Source organism: Bos indicus, chromosome 29, assembly GCF_029378745.1.
Source record: "Bos indicus isolate NIAB-ARS_2022 breed Sahiwal x Tharparkar chromosome 29, NIAB-ARS_B.indTharparkar_mat_pri_1.0, whole genome shotgun sequence".
Lineage (NCBI taxonomy): Eukaryota > Metazoa > Chordata > Mammalia > Artiodactyla > Bovidae > Bos > Bos indicus.
In genome coordinates this window covers 10,187,073-10,212,006 of record NC_091788.1, presented here as the reverse complement: position 1 = coordinate 10,212,006, position 24,934 = coordinate 10,187,073, and the positions used below count along the sequence as shown (strand labels likewise).

The following is a 24,934-nucleotide window of genomic DNA, read 5'->3' as shown; positions in this document are numbered from 1 at the left end:
AACCCCAGGGAAATGTCTCTTCTTTCTTGAAGAACTGTCCCCAGCTGGGAATATATTTATTAGCTAGAACTCCCTTTTTACCCATTAACACAATAGGGTTACAGAGAAAAGCCTAATGGACAATATAGGTGTGATAAACATTAAAACACACACACAAAAGTTCAAATGAGGCTTACCTTATACACACCAAAGTCAGTTTCAGATGGATTAAACATCTGAAATGTTTAATGTTAAATGTAAGGACTAAAATGAAAACAAAATATTAAACATGGAGGGACGTCCCTGGTAGACTGTTGTTAAGAACCTGCCTTGCAATCCAGGGGACTAGGATTCGATCCTTGGTCGGGCAACTAAGCCCCTGAACAACAACTACTGAGCCCACGGTGCCTCAACTAGAAAGAAGCCAGAACGTGGTAACAAAGAACCTGTGCTCCGCCATGAAAAGACCCCTACGCCACAATGAAGATCCTGCATGCTGCAACTAAGACTCGACAGAGCCAAAAATAAAATACTTTTTAAAAATGGAAACTAGAGGAAAATAAAGGCAAGCATTGAAGCCCTGGGTGAGGAAGGACTTTCTTAGCCTACATATTATGTAAGAGACGAATAAGGTAAAGCTTAATTGGACTAAGTTGAACATCTAAAAGATATAAAAGTTATATATAATTTAAAAACTGTGAGACTCTGATGTCTCTCTATCATTTTCTTCCTCTGGACCTGCCTGCTGCTTTATTCCCTAACCTAACCTAGCTATTGAAGTTTCCTTTGTTGGCCCTGTCTGTTGGTGTCCTCTCGGCCTGAAGTGCTTTTTTCCTACCTTGTTACTTTAGTCATTAACTCTGCATTTTACACTCAGTTAGGAATCACCTCCTTCATGAAACCTTTCCTGGCCCCTAGAAGGCAATGGCACCCCACTCCAGTCCTCTTGCCTGGAAAATCCCATGGACGGAGAAGCCTGGTGGGCTGCAGTCCATGGGGTCAAGAAGAGTCGGACACGACTGAGCGACTTCACTTTCATTTTTCACTTTCATGCATTGGAGAAGGAAATGGCAACCCACTCCAGTATTCTTGCCTGGAGAATCCCAGGGATGGGGGAGCCTAGTGGGCTGTCATCTATGGGGTCGCACAGAGTTGGACACGACTGAAGCGACTTAGCAGCAGCAGCACTACATGTACATACGTGACCACTCACCGCTTTTAGAGCAGTCACTCTAGCCTATTTGAACTTCTAACAGAGCATTTAAAAGCCTTATTACACTCATCATTTATGCCACTGCCTCCCACTATTAAACTCTGAGATCCTTAGGGGTAGGGACTGTGTCTGTTTCATCCTTAATGATTAGATCAATGCCTTGGGGAGACTCAGATGTGTGTGTTGGATGGATGTTGAAGTCAAAAATCAAATGGAGAAAAATATTCACCATAAATATGACAGACAATAGATTTACATTTTTACAAAGAGCCTGTACAAATCAATAAAGCATTAACATCTTAAAAGAGAAATGAACAATTCACAGATGAGGGGGATGAAATTGCTAATAATCAAACCCCATCGGTGACCCAATAAATGTCAGTTATAAATAAATACTTCATCTATCAAATTAGTCAATAAGTTTCCCCTTATTTTTAAGACAATCCAGGACTGATAAGGGTATAGTGAAATATGTACTCTTCTACTGTGATCAAAGTCAATTGATGGCATGTATTGCGAACTTAAGACATCTTTATGCCTTTTGAATTAATGATTGTCCTTCTGGGGACTTCTTTGTTTCAGAAGAAATAGTCTGAAAGAAAAAGTTTTATTCAAAGTATGGTTCATAACAACTGAAAGTTGGAGACCTAAATGTCCAAAAAAGAGAAAATGTTAAGAAAATTATGATATCCTCATATATAATAAAATATTATGTAGACATTAAACATTAGCATGTTTATAGGTAATTTAATGGCATGGAAATGCTTGTGTTTGAAAGATAATTGAAAAAAGCAAGATTTAAAAAAGTTAAAATTTAGAATGATCTGAATGATGTGAAAACTTAAGCAGAGAGCAAAGAGCTAGCTATTCCTGTGATCACTATTTCTGGTGGTCAGACTTAAACTGTCAAGTCATGATGATAAGGAAAAAGTCTGGGGTGTTACTTATGGATGGATGGATTTTATAATGCTTCAGATTTCATGTAGAGCAGAATAGATCTGAAAGAAGAGTCTGAGATTTTACTTCTGGTCTCAGAGATCAAGCTCTCTTGTCCCCAATCCCGACTCTGATGTTTATGTAGAGAAAACAAGAAAGCAAGGCTGAGGACTGGGGAAATCTCCTGAACTAAAATTTTAGCAACAACTCAGATTGTAGGATATTTAGGGTTTATGAAAGTGGGTTCCAAGATTTTTAAAAACATAAACATATTTTAAATTTCCCTCTTACACAGCTTCTTCGCTGTTCCTTAAATTTCAAGCTTCACACACTGAAATAAAACTTGTAAGACTGAAGGAACTGATGCTAAGGAACATTAATAAATTAGACACAGCACTCTTCTCAGAGGACTTGCAGTTCAGTAATAATGACTTTTGATTCCTCTCTGCCATGATTGTTTTCTTTATTCTACCTTTTTTCCCACCTACCTGTGATCCTGAAGGTGTTCAGTATATTCCCTTCCAAGGGAGGTCCAAGTCACAAACCTTGGCCAACATTCTCCCTAGTGGTATCCAACAAGTACCCCCCCCCAACCTGCCTTTAAGTTTTTAAATATCTCTTTTGTCTAAGCTACTATTAACCTATTAACATTTACAGAGTTCTTCTATACACCCTACATGAAAGTGAAAGTGTTAGTTGCTCAGTCATGTCCAACTCTTTGTGACCCTATGGACTATAGCCCGCCAGGCTCCTCTGTCCATGGAATCCTCCAGGCAAGAATACTGGAGTGGGTTGCATTTACTTTTCTAGGGGATCTTCCCCACCCAAGTATTGAACCCAGGTCTCCTGCATTGCAGGCAGATTCTTTTTCATCTGAGCCACTGGGGAAGCCCTATATACCCTATGTAATAGTAGGCATTTGTACATCTTTCTTCATATAATTCTAACAATATTCTGAAAGATAGGCATTTTGATCCACATTTCATAGTTGGCAGAGAACAAAGAAACTAAGACATAGAGAGGTTAAGCAAGTTGTCCCAAGTCACTCAGAGAGTAATAGAGACAGAATTCACATCCAGATCTTTTTGATACCAAAGCCCATCGTCTTTAGTTCATCATTCATTCAGTTGTTTAATCATTCATTCATTCATACATTCAATTCATATGCTGAGAAACTGTTATATCCGAGGTTTGCAGTCCTGGCCCTTAAGATGACTATAGTAAAATGGTAGAGACAAATAATAGAAAAATGGCTATTAGGTGTTATCACTGCTAACAGAATCATGGATAAGTTAGACATACTACTCTTCTCAAAGAATAAAAACAGGGGTGCAGTGATCTGAAGTCTGATCCCACATCCTGACTGAAGTGCTGAATGTGGAGAGTGAGAGTCTTCTTTTTTAAGGCTGAAGGAGAGGCAGTTCTTTCGGAACAAGTCAGCCAAAGAAGTGGAAGGAATGTGTGTGACTGGATCACATGGGTGGGAGCATTTGTTTTGTAAAACAAACTAGGGAAATTAGTGAATGAGTCTAGGAGGGGGTGGAGATGGGTGAGCAATTCCAAAATCAGAATGGGAAGAAGAGTACAGGAGAAGGCAAATGTTGAGGGACTTTTAAACCTAGATGGTGAGTATGGATGAGAGATATGCAAAGAAGTCCATGTAACTTCCCTAGAAGTGAGCCTAGGCTAACTGTAATCCTGCTTTGATGGATGCCAAGGCCATGTGACCAGGTTATACAGTTCCCAGGATCCTTACCACCTATTTAGAAGCTGCAGCAGTCACGGAGGATATAGAAATGTTGGCTTCTCTGGGAAAAGCCAGCAGTGACTTTTCAAAATATTACTTCATTTTTAAAAGAATGGAATTTGGAAGTATTTTCACCAGAAGGGGATACAAATTGCAGTGGCTACCTAGCTCTTGATTTTTTCAGTGCCTGTCTATATAACACCCCATTCTTCTGAAAATGGATCACTTCTCCCTGGCCATAGGGTGGGCACATAACTCAGGTAGGACCAATCATAAGAGCTTACCCTATCCGTTCCTGGCCACTCTGAGTGGTGCAGCAGGTGAGGACATGACCCAAGCTCAGCCAGCTTCTCCCAAAGTTCTCTCAAGCTGAACCTAGGAAAGAGGAGTGCTTTAGCTGAGAGTTTGTGACGTTGGAGCTGTCTTTGGTGCTATTTCCTACTCCCAAGGAAGTCAGGGGATTCCCTGGTGGCTCAGTGGTAAAAGCAACCACCTGCAATGCAGGAGACCATCAACAATGCAGGAGACGCGGGTTTGATCCCTGGGTTGGAAAGATCCCCTGGAGAAGGAAAATTGCAACGCACTCTAATACTGTCGCCTGGGAAATCCCATGAACAGAGGAGCCCGGTGGGCTACAGTCACAGGGTTGCAAGAGTCAGACATTACTTAGGGATTGATCCACCACCACCAAGGAAGAAAGAGACAGTATTGGAGTTCCTGGGAACTCATGTTTCACCCATGAGTCCCTAAAGTCATATATACTAACAAAGTGTCATACATTAACCTAGTGTATTTAGGTTTATTTCTGATTGGGTTTCTGAAAAAAAGGAAACGAGCCCTAAAACATGCAGTCCAAAGAAACACCTCTAATTTAAGAAAATGAAAATTTTCAGCAGGAACTTTGCCAAAAAATCCCACTGAATCAAAAGTCTGCCAACCTGAGTTCACTCAAGAATTCAGGTGGCCCACACTTTATAATGCATGAAAATCCCATTTAGACTTTGTCTTACAGCCAGGTGAGATTAAAGATTTATATTTCTTTTTTCAGAAAAAAAAAAGTGACACGACATCTCCCTGGACGTCCTGAGGCAGTTGGAAGTTCTTTGGGTAGATGCAAGGATGGTGCTGTTGTCCACTCTGGTGTTTTGCAAATTTGGGGCTGGGGGAGGCAGGCAGTCCTAGCCCTGGATGGGGAGATACTAGAAGCGATCTCATTAGTGCTTCTGAGATGGCTAGATGCTAGCAGATGGTTGAGAAGGTAACTGGAAAAAAAAAAGAAAAAGGGCTGAGAAAGTAGCTTGTAGTATGAAGTGACAGGGGCTGAAACAGGGTCTGTACGTCTGCTATGGTTGCAGGCCAACCTCGGAGGTGTGTGTCTGGTCACCTGGTCTTGCCCTTGGCTGCAGTCAGAACAGGAAGAGGAAATACAACTAGACAAACAACCTCCTAAAAGACCTCGAAAGACAGTGGGACAAGGCTGTTGTTCTAGGTTAGTTGCTTTTACTGGCCAGTGGGTCAAAGGTTCTAGCATTTGTTTGGGGGAAGAGGCAAGCACTGGAGCTGTTTTCAATGACATTTGTTAGATACTTGTTTTAAGATCTCACTGTCTTGTCACCATCTAAGCTTCCCCTGCCTGCGTGCTTAGTTGTTCAGTCACGTTCGACTCTTTTTGACCTCATGGGCTGCAGGCTCCTCTGTGATTTTTCAGGCAAGAATATTGGAGTGGGTCGCCATTTACCCCTCCAGGGGATCTTCCAGACCCAGGGATTAAACTCATCTCCTGTGTCTCCTGCATTGCAAGCAGATTCTTTACCCGCTGAGCCATCATCAGCTTGTTTTGGGAATGACGAGCTAGTGGAGTTCTAACAGGGAATGATGATTCGTGTATTAAATGACCCAACAATGTCTTTGTGGAAAACTTTAAGAATAAATGACAACTTACCTTCAAAGCTTTCAGCTACTTCTACAAAATAAAAGTTCTACTCTTAATAACATAGCTGAAGCTTCCAGTTTAGAGAAAATCTTGCCCAGAGTTGCAGCAAAGACTTTGGAGAAATATTATCCCAGAAGTTCTTTAGCCTGGCTTGTGAATTTAGATTCTAGAATTCCTTCTTTAAAAGAAGTTTTTTAAAATTTTTATTTATTTATGTTTGGCTGTGCGGGGTCTTCACTGCTGCGTGAGGCTTTCTCTAGTTGTGATGAGTGTGGGCCACTCTCTATTGCAGGGTGCAGGCTTCTCATTTCAGTGGCTTCTCTTGTAAGGAGCATGGCTCTAAGGTGCATGGGCTCAGTAGTTGTGGCACACACGCTTAGTTGCCTCGTGGCATGTGGCATCTTCCCAGACCAGGGATCGAACCTGTGTCCCCTGCATTGGCAGGCAGACTCTTAAGCACTAGACCACCAGGGAAGTCCTGGACTTTAAGATCCCTAACATAAAGTATTTCATTTAAAATAAGAAGTCAGATTACTTTGACAATACCATTAAATCATATAATAATTTATTCTAAGGGTTTTTACAAAATACTTTATGAAAATTATACATACATAGGAAAGGACAGTATAATTTAACAATTTACATTCTAATTAAAACTTTGTCGCAAATCATGTTTGTGACCACTCTCATGCTGCTTCATATAGTAGAGTTGTAAGAAAAACATAATCTTATATATGCAAAGGTTTTGTTCTTCATTTTATATATGGGTACCCTATGATAAAATACAGGCTTGAAACTTAGGAGAAAATTAAGCCAAAAACTTAATTTCACCTATGGCCAGTGGGTGGCACCAAAGCACATAAGACTTTAAACACTGGGAAAAGGGAACACTTCTCAAAGCAAAAATACATGCAGTAAATTCAGTCTCATTGCTCTAACATGGAATTCCATATTTCAGTAGAGACTACAGAGTGAATAGTTTTCTTATGAACAAATTCTTTATCTTCACGATACTCTAATCTTTTTTTTCCCCCCTGCTCATAGGAATATCTTTGAGTCACTCTTCAACAACCAACATTTTTTCAATTCCTGCAAGGGTTTTCAGTGATCAAGTGGGAGGCCTTCCTAACCCTTTTGTGGTTTGAAACACATGATAGCAAACTGGAAACTTTTTCTTATTAACAACATTTAATATTTTTTTGGCAGCTTTTTCTTTGAAGCAGCAGCAATGCTTTGATTTTCTTAGCTTTCTCAACCATCTTCTTTTAATGTTGCAGTCACAAATTAAGTTACACATTTTGTTATTTTTTTAGTTTTTTAGTCCTTGTAACCAAAGAAGCATGTGCAGGTTGACTTTAACATGCTATGTAGCATTTGTTCCAGGCAACAGATGGAAGGTGAGGATCTCTGCCTACAAGATCGGATTCCACCTGTCTGGTGGTTTTCAGTGGAGGAGCCCGTGGACTTTGGCTTCACTTGGAAATCTTGGCAATCAACAGCATTCGGAGAGGCAGGATTGCTTCGATCCAAGTGTTGGGAGACTTCACCATCTTTTCCCAGAGAGCCACTTCCTCTGAAGTAGAGTCCATCCAATCCACTTCAGTACCATAGCTTTTACCTGGACAAAAAAGGGGAAGCTTTGCATTTAGAAAGGAATAGTTCATTGGGAAAAACTGAGTCATTTCCTAATTATAATCACCAATGGAGACAGCTAGGGAGAGTTTTAACATCACCAGCAGGGCTGGGACTCAACAGAAGAAAAGATCTGTTTAATCATATGAGATGTCTGATAATGGAACTCTCCACAACTGGGATTATTCTCATTACTCTCAGTAATGACTTCTCTTCTTGACCATATAAAATGTAGATGAGAATCTGTCAGGTGTATAATGGAACAGTAGGGAGGATTCCAGCATTGGATTGAAAGCGACAGTAGGTGATCCCTAAGAAAGTGTAGTTATAGCTTTAGTGTCTAACACACTCAATTTTGAATCTTGGCTCTGCCACTTATTAGCTCTGTTTCTTAATTTCTTGGAACATCAGTGTCTCTGGGTATAACATTAGAAATAACTCATAGAACTTCTGTGAGGATCGAATGCAATAATGCAAATAAAGCACTCGGTACAGTGACCAGTGCTCCATAAATGTTAGCTGCTATTATTATGCAAAGCACACATTTAGCCATGAAGGGCCATAAACGGTTTTTCAGGAAAGGGTAGTGACGAAGGCTTTTCTGGTTTCCCCCACAATCACTTAAGCTCTGTGTGGACAAACACAGCATCCTGTTAGTCTTCATATCTCGAGTCCCTGGCACACAGCTTGACATTCCTTCACTCATTCATTTCACCACACTTAACAGAAATAGAGTCTCTGTTTTCATTAGGAAGAAGCAAACCAACCAACCTCTAGTGTCTCCAGAAGCATTAGACTCATGGAAAATTTAAAATGTAACACATGTTACCTGTTCCAAAGCCAATCCGAAGACCTCCCAAAAACTGGTTGGTTAATTTGTAATGGTCCCAGACAGTAAGCTCTACACAGGCTTCTGTCAGATCCTCAGGCCTGAACCCATCATAGACCATGGTGTGGTTGAAGACAGGGTTGGTGGTTTTCCCCACAGCTCTCGTCTTCTGGCGGCTTTTCCTGCTTGTGTCTGGAAGGATGGTACTACAAAAGGAAACATTACCGTGAGAGCATGTGAGTAAGACAACAAACGCTCGTGTTTTTAGTGTGCTTCAGCTACTGATGATTGGCAAGAGGAAATGGAAGAAAAAAGAACGTAGAGAGATGGTAATGGTGGGCATTCTGCTGGCAAGATTACGCACTAGAGTGGACCAGATTTGCTTTGAGGAAGTCCTGACTGTGCTACTTATTGGCTGTGTATTGTGGGAAATCGACTTAACTTATCAGACGCTTGCTTCCTCATCTATGAAATGGGAATGGTGATGCCTACCTCATAAGGTTAATATTAGAATTACAGATTAAGCAAACAACTTAGTTCAGTACCTGCATTTAGCATTTACTATATAGCAACTGTTTGAGGATTCCTCTAAAATATACTCCTGATTATCTGTGAGAGGCTAAGAAATTAGTCTTGTACAGAATTGAAAAAGAAAAGAAACCTCTCCAATTCCCTAGATTTGACTTTGGGAATAAATTATATTACATATTTGTGATTATTTACATATAATTTATGGTAATAATTGAAACTAATTTACCCTACCATGCCTCTTGTAAAGGCAAGAAGGGTTGGGCCTAGTCTTAGAATGGGAGATTGACCTGAGCTGAAAAGCTTACCAGTTGACATCTGTGAAGAATATGTATAGGGAAAATCCTAAATAATGTCATATAAACTTAAGTAGCAACAACTCATCTTCTGATAAAATCTACATAGATAAAATTAGTTAGAGAGAGTCAGAATAGCACAATAACATCTGTTTAGTCACTATTTTCTAGATGCCAGGCATTTACATTATAACTGAGAAAAAGGTTTGCAACTTAAAAACCCAAACTGTTTCAAGCTCTTATGAGCTAATTATTAGTGTGGATCTGTTTATCAAATAACTTCCAGATATTCACAGGCTGATGCAAAAGGCTTTTTTTGCAAATGGGCCACAATACAGATGTTCGACAAATGATACAAGGGGTGTGGTATCACCATTAGCCATTTCATAAACCCTTTGGTACTGAATATTGTCCTCACCAGCAGATGTACCTCCTGTTGTATGTATTCCCTATTAAACTAAATGGAGCCTTGCAGGGGGTTCATGTCAAAGATCCTTCTAGCTTGTGTCACCACTGTCTCAAGTTATTTCATTTATACTATGAATGATGAACTTCAGCATCACAGTTACAGAAAATTAAAACCAATTGGCAAAGGCCAGGCTATTTTGGAACTGAGGGAGGCAGAATTATCGATGCTGGTACCATTTAACAAAAGAATTTAGATGGCTGCCCCTTAGCAGTGGTAGATCGAGGCACTCCTTCACCCAGATGTGCACTTCTCCAGTTGTAGGAAGTTTTTTACCTATAACAGAAAAAGAGAGAGAAAATGAAATTCCACTGCCATTCCTCTCTTGGCAGTACTGCCTCCCAAGATGCCAATCTAAAAATGGTCTGGCACAGCGACGTGACTGAGTGCTTGCTGATATGATCATCAATGATTATATCTATTCTTAATTACATTTTTCATAGTCTGACTGTAGTGAGCTCAAGTAGCTCAATAAAATAAAAATAATTTATTGCAAGTACAGAATATTACATCATTGTTTCTGGGTCTTGCTTGGCTCAACAAGATCAATTATAGATATTAGGTATGTGAATCATCCATTTATAGTTATGTTCAAAACTACTCAGTGAGATGCATATACTTTTCAAATATTAATACCACTATCAATCAGTGCTCATAGGAAGCATTTAAACAAACCTGAGTATAAAGTAACCAAAACAGGTACTGGTTTAGGTATAGCCACTCTTGTTAAAAGTAGTTGTGCATTTTATAGGAGTATTGTATAGACACATGTAAGAGCCAATATTATAGAAGGGAATTGCTGAGAAATTGGCCTTAGTCTGAAGTTTCTATATAGGTTGGGTGCACATGGATGGAGGGAAAAAAGTGAAAGTGTTAATCTCTCAGTTGTGTCCAACTCTTTGCGACCCCATGTTTTTCTGGATGGGTGAACCCAATCTGTCAACCGATCAGTGTTTAATGAGCATCTATTATATGCTCAGCCCTGTGCTAGGAATGCTGTTGGATATACAAGGAATGCAAGAAATCTATGTGCTTGGGAAATGTGTACAGGTAAGCTAGAGACAGAAACTCAATAAAAGCAGTAAAATGTAATATAGAATGAAATGCCAAGTTATTACTGTGACATTCTAGAAGATGATGTGATCAGTGAGGGTAAATGCATTTAGGAAAAGCTTTACAGAGGAGATGGGATTTCATCTAAAGACTTGGATAGGTTTAGGGGAAGAGGAAGCTATTCCAGGGAGGAGAAACTATTATAGGAGCAAAAACTCACACAAGCTGGAGTCCATCACATGGGGGTCTCCTGCCCTTCCCCCAGCAAAAAGTAATCATGGGGAAAATGGGAAATGAGACTAGCAGAATTTCTATGTATGTTGACCATAAATGAGAGGATACAAATTATATAGAAAAGAATCTGTCTTTTAAAAAGATCCAGATGTAACCAGATGGCAGTTTGGGTGCCATGTGGCCTAAAGATATGCTTTGCTTGTCCTCTCTTTTTTTTTTAAGCTGGATTGGAATGCCTTTCTCTGTTTAATCACTGCCCTCACTATCATTTCTGTCATACCACTACCTTTAAGAAACGTTTATTTCTATTTGTTTATCTATTTGGCTGTGCTGGGTCTTAGATGCAGTATTCAGGCTGGCTAGTTGTGCCATGCAAACTTTTAGTTGGTCACATGGGGTCTAGTTCCCTAAGCAGGGATTGAACCCTGGCCCCCTGTATCGGGAGCACAGAAGCTTAGCCACTGGACCACCACAGATGTCCCTCATATGAATTCTTAAGGAGAGTAACTTAGGGAACTGTGTGAGAAATGAGAGAAGGGTTAGCACTCATTTTCTGACAGTCTCTTGCTCCTTAACTGTGCTAGAGACCTGAGGCTCTAACATCAAAGATGCAATGTAGTAATTCTGAAGAAAAAACTTTCTACCCTAATGAGACCTTGAGAGTAGAGGACAAATGAGCTCTAATTTCTTAGGGGCTTAATATGGATTCTTTTCATTTCCACCTGTGGGGGGAAAAAATTACTCCAGTTCCATTTATATCACAGCACTACACAGGAAAGGCCATTTACACTGTGTAGATACAAACTTTGGGGAGAGTGAGGCCGAAGTTAAAACAAGGGCTGCAAACTGGGCTGAGAAAAAAATGAGAATTCTTCTCAAAGAAACAGAAAAAATATAATGGTGGTTACCAGGAAGGGGATCCTGGAAGGAAGGGCAAGAGAAGAGTTGTGGTTTAATGGGTATAGAGTTTCAGACGTACAAGATGAAAAAGTCCAGAGACATGCTTCACAGCATTGTAAAGATGCTTAACACTGCTAATGGGCTTCCCAGGAGGTACAGTGGTAAAGAATCTACCTGTCAATGCAGGAGATGAGGGTTCAGTCCCTGGGTCAGGAAGATCCCCTGGAGGAGAAGATGACAACCCACCCAGTGTTCTTGCCTGGACAATCATGTGGACAGAGGAGTCTGGCAGAGTCCATGGGGTCGCAAAGACTCGAACACAACTGAGTAAGCACAGAACAACCACAACTAATCGCACACTTAAATATGGTTAAGAAAAATTTTATGTTATGTATTTTTTTTTAATGTGTTTTGATCACAATTAAAAATAAAGAAAATGTTCTATTTTTACAAGTGTGGATTGACTCATTTGGACCCTTACTAAGTTAGTAAGTTAATTTAGAGCTTCACCTTTGAAAATAAACAAAAAAAAACAACAACATAGAACTCAAAGAAATCTTTGGAGAGGGGAGGGCTAAAGTAAGGCCATAAATCTGGACAGAAAATCAGTACATACCAGGCACTGGCTCTGGGACATACTGGAGAGCCAACTTCATCTCACCTCTGTTTTCTGCTTCAAGGGGAACTGGTGCTGTCTGGCAAATGAAGGCATGTCATTGTGAGACACAAAACATTCACCCCGTTTGTTGGTGCTCTGTTACAGGGCCATATCTGCCTCATTTCTGAGCATAGGTATCATTCATGAGTGCCCTGGATTGAAATTTCCCTCCCCATCATAGATGGACTGTTGCTTTGATATCTGGGAAGGCTACACTGTGTATCCTGGAAAACTCTGCAGGGTACCCAGAACACATTTTAAGTCCTTCAGTTCAGAGAAATCAGAATGGGTTTCTTGGAGATGGGAAAGGTGTTCTGAAATGTTTAGATTTTTATAAAAATACATACATTTTTGTTAGTGATCCAGCCAGCACATAAAACAACTTATCTGTATTTTCTTTCTTTAAAGGAGTAGGAAGAGCTGGGGTATGGGTGGGGAACAAATTATACATTTTCATAGCTGCATTAACCTAATTATTTTAGACCAGATGAGGAGATGCCTGTAAGAATAACAAAAACTGAACAATCATTTTACAATGTAAAAGGTACAAGGTATATTACAATGTACGCCCACGGCTGATTCAGGTCGACGTATGGCAAAAACCACCACAATATTGTAAAGTAATTAGCCTCCAATTAAAATAAATAAATTTTTAAAAATGTGTATTTATTATAGAACAGGTGGTTTTACTTTCAAATTCTAGTCTTTTAGACCCTTATTGCCAAAACAGGGCTATATGTCAGAAACATAACGGAAAAAAGCTAAAAATGAGATGCTTTTGACAACTTCTGAGAAATTCTTAACTAGCAAGTCTTGGGTAGACCTAGAAATAAGAGCTTCAGGTGACTTTGATGTGGTATTTTGGAACCATTCCTTTAGTAGAATGGCTTTACTGTATAGATACTTAAAAGTTTGTATAAATTGTATGTATCACACTTAACCGTCACATTGAGAACAAAAAAAAAACTAGATTAAACAAATCTATTTGAAGGTGCTGAAGAATTATTAAGATAGATAGGGTTCAAATGGATAAGCTGTTGTAGCCTGAAATTCTTTCTTTCCACTTCGAGGCATTAGTTGCATTTTGAGTAGTGCTAACTGAGAGTACAACAGACTTAGCAGAAAGAGGCTAAGAAGCTGAGCACAGCCTCTCACTGGGCTGGGGAGGCAAAATTTGGCCAGCTAAGGAGAGATGGTCTCAGAAAACACTCTAGATGGATAGTTTTCAAAGTATGGGCCCCAGGCCGGCAGTATCAGCAATGCCTGAGGATTTGTTAGAAATGCATATTTTGGGGCCAGGTTGGATACATGCTAAAATATGCAAACTACTACCTAGGTTGTCAGTTGGAGCCCATGAAAGACCACAGCCTAGAAATATGGGCAAAGAAAAATGAGATCAGACCACGTGAAAGCTTCTCGTCAGTTCGTCACCAGGCTAGATTGAGGCAGTGTGTCCTTTCTTTGTGTGTCAAATGCAAAAGTAAACCCTCTCAAATTATCCCTAGAATTTTTCACATGCAGTGTCCAGCGTGCAATAAAAAAAAATGAACAGGCATACCAGAACAAAGGGCCAAATGACTAAACAATAAAAATGAGATGAGACTCACAAATGTTTAAGATATAGGAGTTTTCAGATACATACTTTGAGTAACTTTGATTAATAAATTCATAAAGATACTGAGAAGATAAAGAATTGTAGCAGAGAAATAGAATCTATAAAAAAGGGTCAAGTGAAAATATAAATCTGAAAGTATAATAACTGAGGACCCATAGATATCCATCTAGATATTAGATAGATACTAGATTAGACACAGCAGATAAGAAAATTATTGAACTAAAAGATAGGTTAGCAGAAACTAGCCAGCCCAAAGAATAGATAGGGGAAGAAACACTACAAAACATAGAAAGGAGCCTAAGAAATTTATTGGACAGAGTGAAAAGACATGATGATCCCAAACAATGGATAAGCATTCTGAATGAAAATGGAATCTTATAGCAGCTCTCTCCTGAATCCCAGGCCCCAAACCACCAAACCAAACAAAAAACTCCAAACTTACCTTCCGCTTTAGAGGGTACCACTTCAATTGTTTATTCTGTTTGTTGTCCCAGTCCCAAGTTTCCAAATCAAGTTCCACTTCCCCTAGAAAACTATTGCGCTTAAATGTATCTCGATGCCAAACAGACAGGTTCAGCTTCTGTGTCTTTAAGATTTGCTTGTCGATTTTATACTGCAGTTCAAAGAAGGAAATTAAAGGGGTAAATATTATTATTTCAGGCCAAAGTTATGACATAGAGGTGAAGATAAAGTCCTCTGTGTAGATCAGATTTTCTCATCTGTTAGGTTTCAAGTCTCAAAAATACTGCAAAGTCATCTTATTCTAAGTGTCTCGTTTCAAAGAGCTAAAATTCATCTTTCACAAAAGCTGATTTTTCTTTCCCTCTCTGGAAAAGCAAATCATGGCTCAAGTATCATAGTTGGTAATAGCTCTCTAAAAACAAAAGCCAGTTTTTCAATTTTTACTGGATGTTTTTAGTTCTAACTAGATATAACAGGAATCCAATTCAGTCTAAAAATACAAATGAAGCTTAATCCAATGGTCTGTTTTCTACCTGAGGACAAGGCATTTTTTTTTAATAGACTAATTGTTAGAGCAGTTTGAGATTTGCACAAAATTGAAAAGAAAGTACAGAAGAGTTCCCATATTTCACCTGCTCCATATATATACAATCTCTCCAATCATTGATATTTGGCAAGGACAAAATATTTTTTAAGAAAAGATCGACCTGTTTTTTGCTTTTTGGGGGGCACCCTAACAGTTTTAATCTGAAATGTAGTCCATATAATTATGGAAGGGACATAGTCTTTCTAATCTAAAAATAATCTCTACTTGGCTTTATGATATACTACTTGAATGTCCATTTTGGTTGTAGTAGACTTGCTTTTCTCTGAGTTTACCATTTAAATGAGCTGGCTTTTCCTGAGTTCGTGGTTGAAGTAGATGACCTAGATATAGCAAGGATGCTGAGGTGTATCACAGTCAAACTGTAATTAAAAACTTGCTACAGAAAATCTACAGACAATTAACCCATGGATAACTGAGGGTTAATTTAATGCCGCTCTCTTTCTCAGAGGATAACCAAATACTTGGACAGAATTTTCAGAAAGAAAGAATGAATAATATTTCTCACATTTGTTGTTTTAAATAATCTGTTACCCCTGACTAAGGCAGCATGAGACAGTTTTCAGGAAGATAGAACATGGGCATTTGAGCAAGGTATATTCTCCACTCATCTATCGAGCCATCTCTCCTTCCAATAAACATTTATAAAGTACCTATCCCAGACACTGTACTAAGAGTCAGCATTTACTAAGTGTTTAGTGCATACTATACTATGGACTTCCCTATAGCTCAGATGGTAAAGAATCTGCCAGCAATGCAGGAGATCTGGGTTCGATCCCTGGGTTGGGAAGATCCCCTGGAGAAGGAAATGGCAACCCCCTCCAGTATCCTTGCCTGGAGAAAACCATGGACAGAGGAGCCTGGTGGGCTACAGTCCATGGGGTCACAAAGAGTCGGACATGACTAAGTGACTGACACCAACGAATGCATACTTATCACTTTACACGTATTAACTCTTTTAATGTTCACAACTACTGAGGTAGGTAGGCACTATTCTTTTTTTCTTATAAATTAATTTAAAAAACTTTTTGGCCACACCGTGCAGCAGGAAGGATCTTAGTTCCCCCACAAAGGATTGAACCTGTGGTCCCTGCAATGGAAGCTCAGATTCTTAACCACTGGACTGCTGGGGAAGTCCCAGATAGGTACTCTTCTTATCTCCCATTTGCAGATCTAAAGTGCAGATGGGTTAAGTCATTTGCACACGGTATGCAGTTTATAAACCACCTAGAGTTGATCCCTGCTCTTGGGGAATTTACAATTAAACCAGCGGTTAAAGTGCTGAAAGTCAACACTGCCTATTGTGAAACAAAGAGACTGAGGCAGCAGACAGCAGGGAAACTTAGGAGTTAAGAGACAACCTCTCACAGAAAGAGGCATTTCAGGCTATGGGAAGTAGTTATGGACAGCATGGGGAAGAACGTCCCAGTTTGAAGGAAGAGAAAGTCCCAGCAGAGTGAGAGAATGTAATTCCTCCGAAGAACAGAAAGGAATCAGGATAACCTGAAGAAAGTGGAAGGATGAGGCCAGAGCTCAGGTTCTCAAGGGAGGGGTGTGCATGTTAAGATGGGCGGGCTTGACTTTAAGGCTAATGGGAGTCCTCCAAGATTTTAAGCAGAGAAATAACACGATCAGAATTGGGCTTTTATAAGATTGTTTTGGCTGCAGTGCTCAACTTTATCATCGGTGTATCCAGTTTCCTTTATTTCCTTAAGCTTCATTTGCCTCATCTGTGAGATGAAGATAATAATAATCCCTGGCAGAGCATGGAGGGCGTGCATGAGACAAGGCATACAACAGTCATGGTGTATCATCTCATGCAAAGCAGATTCTCAGAAAGTGGTTATTCATTTCCTTCTCTCTTGGGGACTGACTTCCTCTGCAGAGATATTACCCAAGATGACACGGCCTTTTAAATGCATAGGTCACCATTTGGGATTTTCCTAGATAGAGAGGTTGTAGGTACCCGCAGTATCTCGTTATACACAGGATTCAAAGTTTTCTTCACTACAAGTGTTTTCTTCTTGCCCATTTTGCCTTTGTCTGGTAATAGGTAAGTCTTTACGTATCTAAAAAGAGAATTGAACAGACAAGAAGGTCAGAGAAAATAAAAGTGACATGTCTACCTGTACTTTTAAAAATACATTAGAAATTGATAGGAATAATTATTTCATGACACTAGCGAAAGTCGGAGAAGGCAATGGCACCCCACTCCAGTACTCTTGCCTGGAAAATCCCATGGACGGAGGAGCCTGGTGGGCTACAGCCCATGGGGTCGCGAAGAGTCGGACACGACTGAGCGACTTCACTTTCTGTTTTCATTTTCATGTATTGGAGAAGGAAATGGCAACCCACTCCAGTGTTCTTGCCTGGAGAATCCCAGGGATGGGGGAGCCTGGTGGACTGCCATCTATGGGGTCACACAGAGTCGGACACAACTGACGCGACTTAGCAGCAGCAGGGAAAGTAGTATATAATAAATGCTCTCATCAGCACCTTTATACTTAAACTTTAAAGTGATTTCAGTGGAATGGATCATTTTAAATTGTTCTGAAGATTTTTAAGAGATAGTCCCTGAATTCCTTTTTTCCTTTGACCTTAACTAATGTAGGGCAGGGGGAAGACAACTGACCTCTAATGTGATGCTTAATTTCATTGGCTAGTGTCTTATTAAGAAAAGGCTTTGATGCTTGCAGAATTAAAAAAGACTGTCTTCTGAAAGAAAAATCTTGGTACATACCTAATCAGGCCATATTCAATGTAAAACAAAAAAAAAAAAAAAAGGAAAAAGAAAAGCTATTGGACCCCGCAGCTTTTATAACAAAAACAAAGGGTTGGGCTTATGCTAGCAAAATTATTAAGAATCAGACTTCTGCATAGGGGTAAGGGGGGGACTGTCATTCAACTTTTATAACTGAACTGAAATGCCATTAAACCTGTGATTTCAAAAATGAATTGGTAATTCCCCCTAAAGTTCTGTAGAATATAACTTAAATGTGGAAACTACCTTATTCTAGAACCTTAACTATCTCTGCATCACTGAGCACTATAAAGTATGCCCAACTCGTCCCTCCTTTTAGAGAAAGTCTAAACGTGTGTGGAGACAGGGGGCTCAAGTCTCACTGTTTGTTATAAACAAACAGTGCTTATCTTCTCTATCCTTTGTTTCCTTAACTGTAAAAAAGAAGGAATCAGGACAAGATGACCTCAAAGGTTCCTTCCAACTTGAAATGCTTTGTGTTTCTCTGACATTCTTACAATTTAGTAAGTTTGGTGTATGAATCTATAAACAGCATTTTTCCCCAACTCTTTTTTTCTCCCCCACTCCGAATCCCGTTTTTTTCCCCCGAACATTCCTTTTTAACACAGTCACACACATACCTTCCCTTCAATTTCTTTCTTTCTTTCCCAATTTCTACAAGAGTAACTAAGAGAAAATAGTGTCTCCAAAATGTACTCACGGGTCCGAACGCTGTTTCTTAATATCCGCTGCTGCTAAGTCTTTGCACTGGGCCACAAAGACATGCAACTCCTTCAGTGAGTCCACGTAGTCGATGGCAAACTGGATGCTTCCTTTCACTTCCAGATTGCCAAAGTCTCCACTATAAACACTCATCACACTGCCGCTGACCTGAAAGCGCGGGAAAACACGTGGTGTCGGTGTCTGTGTCTGTCTCACTCTCGAATCCAGCGCAAGGATTACATGGGTGTAATCTTTGCTTGCCAGTATTTCTCTAGTTTGCATATAAAAGCAGCTAATTTAATGTGGCATTAAAAAAGCATACCAACACAGACAACCTGACATGATATACATGACATGATGACTGGTGGTTAACAAAAACTGCCTGTAAGAGACATGGATGAAAAGTATGAAATGCAAAGTTATTTAGATACTGACTCATTTCAAAACAGGGTGATTTTATAGTAGGGGGCACTCAGAGTCCCATTTTTAGGCATGCTTAGAATTTAAAATGTTAAATAAAGAGGATGTGAGAAGCCCCAGGGCACACAAATCACAGTGACACTTTGCTCTATCAAATTTCCAAGGCACTAAAAAGGAATTTTACTATGTTACCCATCCACTGCCTCTAAGAAAATGCTTACTGAGCCATACACTTTTAGAGGTCAGGAAGGGTAGAAAATGGATGATTGATGAAGGAAGTTTAAAACCTTCCCAAGGCCATACATTTGATTGTTATCAGCAGAAATTCAATTTAAATAGATTGTTTTTAAAAGAGTTTGAAAAAATGCAAGGCAAGTAAGAATTTAAGCACAGATTTATCATTCATTTAGCATATCTGATGAGATCTGTGCATGTATATACAGATCATAGATATTTGGATAAATGTATATGGATATATTTACATATATATATATATATATTTCTATACACATGCTACATGCACACACAAAACTATCTCACTTCTATATAAAGTCAAATTCTCCAAATCAAATCTGAGTAACTATACTCAGGGAGCTTCCTTTGGAAAATTCCATTCTGAATCCTTCCATGAGGCCAAGAATCACCTTTCCTTTTAATGTGAATCAGTACTTTTAGTCGTCAGAATAAATGACTTGCTAAAAGAGGTACAATTCTATACCTGCGAAGAGTACATCAAATCATGTCTGATAAAAGCAGACTTTGTAATAGTTACCCCATTCGCCGCCCAGAGAAGTTTAGTGGTTCATCTTGTTGATAATTTAGGTTTATTTTTGAAGTACTTAACATCCAAAACAAACCGTATTTGTTTATCTCGGATATGAATTGTCTTGTGATTAAAAAAAGAGAAGAAAAGAAGATGTAGCTAGCCAGAAGCTAATTGTGGGTTAGATAAAAAACAAACCTCTCACGCCCCTGGAATCTGAGAAATATAACAAAAGGCCATTTTACAGGAGCAGGAGCATGGCAGAGCAAGGTTGGCAGAAGCAGAGGGACATTAACACAAAGCCTTTGTTTACATACAGAAGACAAGGACGTCATGCCAGAGGAGCTGCTAAGATTGGTTAAAGAGCTTGGGCTCTTCTTGTGTCTGCTGAGCTGGTAACTGCCTTCTGATGCTGTATCTGTCTCTCTGTCATCACTCTACAAAACATCATATAATACAAAATTCAAATTCAGAAAGAGTCAAGATCAAGATCTTAGTTTAGATAAAGATAATAGCTTGGTATCCCACTCATGTATGACATTTTCCAAGGTCAAAGGACAGCAGTGCTAACTGCCAAGGAATAGGATTCAAGATGGGGTGGGTGGTCTACCCAGGATCTCACTTAAGCAGGAGAGCAGTGTTTAGCTACTGAAACAGCAAAGTGATTTTTTTTTTCACCAGCAGGGTGGCCCCCAGGTGCTACAGAAGATAGCATATTGTGAGCTTTCTTGGCTTTCTCTTAATATTATACATTTATATTGCTTGGCAAACTATTTTGCTACATATGAGAAATTATCTTTACCTAGACAATAAAAGGTCTAATATTTACCCTTAAATCACAAAATGTCATGCCTAATTCCTCTCGGTAACATAGGCATAACTTCCCTAAAAATCAAATCTTTTACTTGAGACACTATTAAACTAGGGAAAACAATTCTAATCTGATCTGTGTTTCAAGTTTTTCATATATGCATGTATGTGTATACACACACACACACATATGTGAACTGAACAGATAATGTAATTTTAAACCACCTCTTAGGTATTCCTATAGAGTTACTGTGCTTATCTTTTTTGTTGCTACAGGGAGGTATATTGAATTATACATTCTACCCACATTGTATTTTAACAATTTTTTAAAAATGGCAGTAAGGTATTTATTTTAAATATGTCCCTGGAAATATTTACCTGGGTCAAGAAAGAAAAAGTGGTGATAATAAATTTTATTATATTTAGATCTATAGTTTATTAGATGGTAGCTTTAAGGATCTGTGAGTCAGAAGGAGCTCCTTTTGGGGTTAGAGAGTTTATGGAGCAGTTCAGTGGCTCCTGGGGTTAGGGAAACACCTTTACAAAGGAGTGGTTAGTTCATGCCAACATATTCCAGGGCCATGCAATTACATGTCAATGTAACAGGTGCCAATCCTAATGCAGATTAAGAAAGGAGTTAAAAAAAATAATGATTTATGTGGATAAGAAAAGAATCCTTCCTCAAGGATGAAAAAATCCACACCTTTTTAATGTTTCTATTATCACACTCCCTCCCCACATGCTTAGAGACCATTTCCCTCTATCACAGCCATAATACATTCTACCTGGTACCTCAGATCATTAGTGATTATTGGAAGGACAGGACCTTGTATTGATGACTTGTAACACTGATTTTCAAACGTTGGCACTCAACAAATGTGACTGATGGTAAGCCTCAAAGGGACAGTGGGTGAAGAAGCAAAGTCTGACTTTATCCCACTTTCTTTAACATTCAGTCCAACCCCAAATACTTTGAAAGGTTAAAACAATACAGCTTAATTTGGCATCTCTGATCCACAAACTATTTGGACTATCTTTTGCATGGAGCAATGAGGCAGCAGGTTAAAACTGAAGGAAGGAGAAAAAAAAATCAGCAACTGGTATCATTTGCCTCTCAGATTATGAGATGTTTTATTCATATGACCAGCCAAGACCAAAGCACATCTACAAAGGTATAACGCCACAGGAACCCCATGAGGTACCTATGCTGGCTTCTAGCTCATGAGCTTGTTTCAAAGAATGAGTGCTTCTCCAAAGCAACTATAATGTGGGCTCTTAAGCACATGCAGGGGTTGAATATTTTCTGGTACAGTTCATGGAAGGCTCAAGTGTAGACAGAAGGGTTCCCTGGAGGTTGGGGAGGAGGGATGTAATTTGTATGTTTTCAGAGCTTTCCTTACATTCCATCTACTAAGAGAAAGGATGAAGCTTCTATTTCATCATGAAAAATCAGACCAAAACTGCAAACAGCAACAGCAAGCATTAAGGTACTACGTGTCAGCACTGCGCTGCATGTTTTCCCGGCATTATCTCACTGACTCCTTACAGTCTAATGAGTTAGGTACTAGGAAAGTGCTCAGGGAAGTTAAGGAAATTGTTCACAACCACATAGCAAATCAGCAGCATAACTAGGGGTGGGAGTGTCTAACATCAAACCTCAGACTCCTAATTACCTGATTGCAAAACATGGAATCTTAGTTAAGTCAAAGAACCTGAGTTAAAATCCTAGCTCTACTTTTTAGTAGCTGTTGAATTTGGGGAAAGGCTCTGTGAGGCTCTTTCTCCTTGTATAAAATGGAAAAATTTGTACCTATCACATTTTGTTAGTAAGAGTTAAAGATATCAGAGTGCCTGGTACTCACTATGAATTAAATGAATAACAGATAATAGTCATGTTCTTATTTGAAACAGAAGGGATAGTAGTTAATAGCATGAAGGTCAGATCTGGACTCCACTCCTGGGTTCAGCCCCTTTCTAGCTGAGTGAGGTTGCCTGATCTCTCCTAATCTCAGTTTGCTCATCTGTAACATCTGGGGATAGTGATGGTGCCCACCTTCCAGGGTTACTGGAGGATTAAATGAGATAATGTATATAAAGTGCCTACACCTGGTTGATATCCTTAAAGTTTTCCATGTCATTGATACTCTGTAATTTTAACATACGCTTTCAAGCTAGTCATGCTATCTAGACTAAACTTTCACAAATGAACTGTACTCTAAAGTACAGAGAAGTTCACGCCAACATTTTTCTGCCTGAATTCCTTATTTTGAAACAAAAGTCACATTCCCTGTATGCAATCTGGCTTCACCACCAAAAAGTTACTGTATGAGTCAAATGAGATATGCCTTGCCTTGTTCCAGGACCAAAAACACTATGTCTATTGACAGGAGGCAAAGGTCACCCCTGCGGCCTCTTAGGTCTCCGCTATTAGGCTTAATGCAAACACACCAACCTTGGCATAGCAAATCCACTTATTTGGTTCCATTTTTCGGAAGGTACAAAAGACAAACTTGCCTCATCTTGGAGAAATGCTGGAACAGACTTGCTCATCCTTTTGAGTTTGTCAGGGTGGGAAAACTGATTATCAGGCTGTGAAGACACTGTGGAAACTAAACAGCAGCATTTCCATTCAAAATTATCCTCACAATTGTCAGACAAACATAAGGCATACGTTGAAAACACACTTTTCCATCTATGAACAGAGACGTTTTTGTAAAATGGTTAAAGGCACAGTAGTTCACATGCACAGGACCGTAGGGTAAGCAACATGCAATCTTCATAAATTATAGAGAGAGAACTAGCAAGGAGTTGAACCAAACAGAAAACGGAACTTAAAAACCACTAGGTTTTATTGGACCAGAGAACTGGATTTGAATTATACTGAAATATACCACTAAGATGAATTGGTTTTAATTTACATTTTTTCACAGTAGATCTTTGAACCACAAGATCTGTACTTTATTGGTTCATCTCCTTGAGATATATTTTTTAACATGCTGCAGGCTGAAAAACTATTTCATTGAATAGCAAGGATCTTTGTACACAACTCAATCATAAAAGTGTCCTGGCTATTGATGTCTAAAAGGAGGTTGGATTCCTTGGTGATTGTTGGGATTACTGTAAGAGTATTTCTCCCTCAGAATCATAAGAGACTACGGTTTCAAAATTAATTATTTTCTGAAAATAAAAATTATTTAGCTATCTGTCAATCCAGATAACTTTCAACAGTGATATCCAAAGGCCATGTATGAATGACTCAGGTTAAGATACTCTAAGAATTTAATATGAAAATGTAGCACATGGTTTCTTTTTGATACAGTAAGTATATATGTGGAAGTCACAACAAGATGATGAATTCTCTTCCTAATATGTTTAACTCTAGTTAGAAAACTTTTCTTCTTCTTAGTCTAAGAATGGGAGAAGGCAATGGCACCCCACTCCAGTACTCTTGCCTGGAAAATCCCATGGACGGAGGAGCCTGGTAGGCTGCAGTCCATGGGGTCGCTAAGAGTTGGACACGACTGAGCAACTTCACTTTCACTTTTCACTTTCCTATTAAATCTGTATTTCAGGGTAACCAAATATTTGACTCGGAGAAGGAAATGGCAACTCACTCCAGTGTTCTTGCCTGGAGAATCCCAGGGACGGGGGAGCCTGGTGCGCTGCCGTCTATGGGGTCGCACAGAGTCGGACACAACTGAAGCAACTTAGCAGTAGCAGCATCAGCAGTCTAAGAATGACAATGTCTAAGCTTTTCTTATGGTGAATCAGAGCTTTTGTATTGAATGACTTAATATTTTTCAAGGCACTCAGAACAGTGCTATATGTGTTACATATATTAGGCTCTATATACGTCTTTGCTAAACAAGTAAATATCTGATAGGAAATCTTTAAATTATCTTTTCCATGTGACATAAATATACTGGTTTGACTTTCTCATTGCAGAGATACGAGGAAAACAGATAAATAAAGATCAAATTATTTGTCTACATATAACTCAAAAGGCTCAAGTTTAGCCCTAAATATTAGGTACACTTATCATTAGTTAAAAGAAATCTAATAAAGGAAAATGGAAACTTGAACTATTAAATATTTGCTTATCACATAATAGCTCTCACCTAGTTTTAGGCTCACAAATGCATCAAAATATATTTATGTTGTCTTACAAGATGATAACCTGCTTTAATTACTTCCCATGGTGCGTATTTGAGTGACTTATACTGAACAGTATAAGATCAGGTCCTACAAGGGCAAAGGATAGCCCAATGAGTATGCAAAACTTTCTTATAACATTGCTCCGTATTATTTTCAAAGTATATATTTACTACTCAAATGTAGTCAGTTTAGTAATACGTTTACTGGGCTTTAGTTATTTGTGTTTTGACCATGCATT

The 24,934-nt window shown here is 39.1% G+C and overlaps 1 protein-coding gene across 15 annotated transcripts in view; it reads right to left on the bottom strand.

The window, feature by feature from the left end:
- Positions 1-6,351: 6,351 nt before the first annotated feature.
- The window catches only part of SYTL2 (synaptotagmin like 2), a 121,241-nt gene continuing 102,658 nt past the window's right edge, over positions 6,352-24,934 (bottom strand). For 7 of the 15 annotated variants that reach the window (XM_070782852.1, XM_070782851.1, XM_070782850.1 and 4 more), the window contains 9 exons: positions 23,056-23,150; positions 20,049-20,168; positions 18,547-18,716; positions 17,052-17,154; positions 14,462-14,632; positions 12,363-12,441; positions 9,736-9,835; positions 8,270-8,475; positions 6,352-7,426 (listed from right to left, as the gene is read on the bottom strand). In XM_070782852.1, coding sequence (XP_070638953.1) covers positions 7,281-7,426; positions 8,270-8,475; positions 9,736-9,835; positions 12,363-12,441; positions 14,462-14,632; positions 17,052-17,154; positions 18,547-18,716; positions 20,049-20,168; positions 23,056-23,150 — 1,190 coding nt within the window. In that variant the 3' untranslated portion in view covers positions 6,352-7,280. Of the gene's footprint in view, positions 7,427-8,269; positions 8,476-9,735; positions 9,836-12,362; positions 12,442-14,461; positions 14,633-17,051; positions 17,155-18,546; positions 18,717-20,048; positions 20,169-23,055; positions 23,151-24,934 lie in introns of those variants that run through there. The other 8 variants (XM_070782854.1, XM_070782855.1, XM_019954928.2 and 5 more) reach the window with 4 other exon arrangements.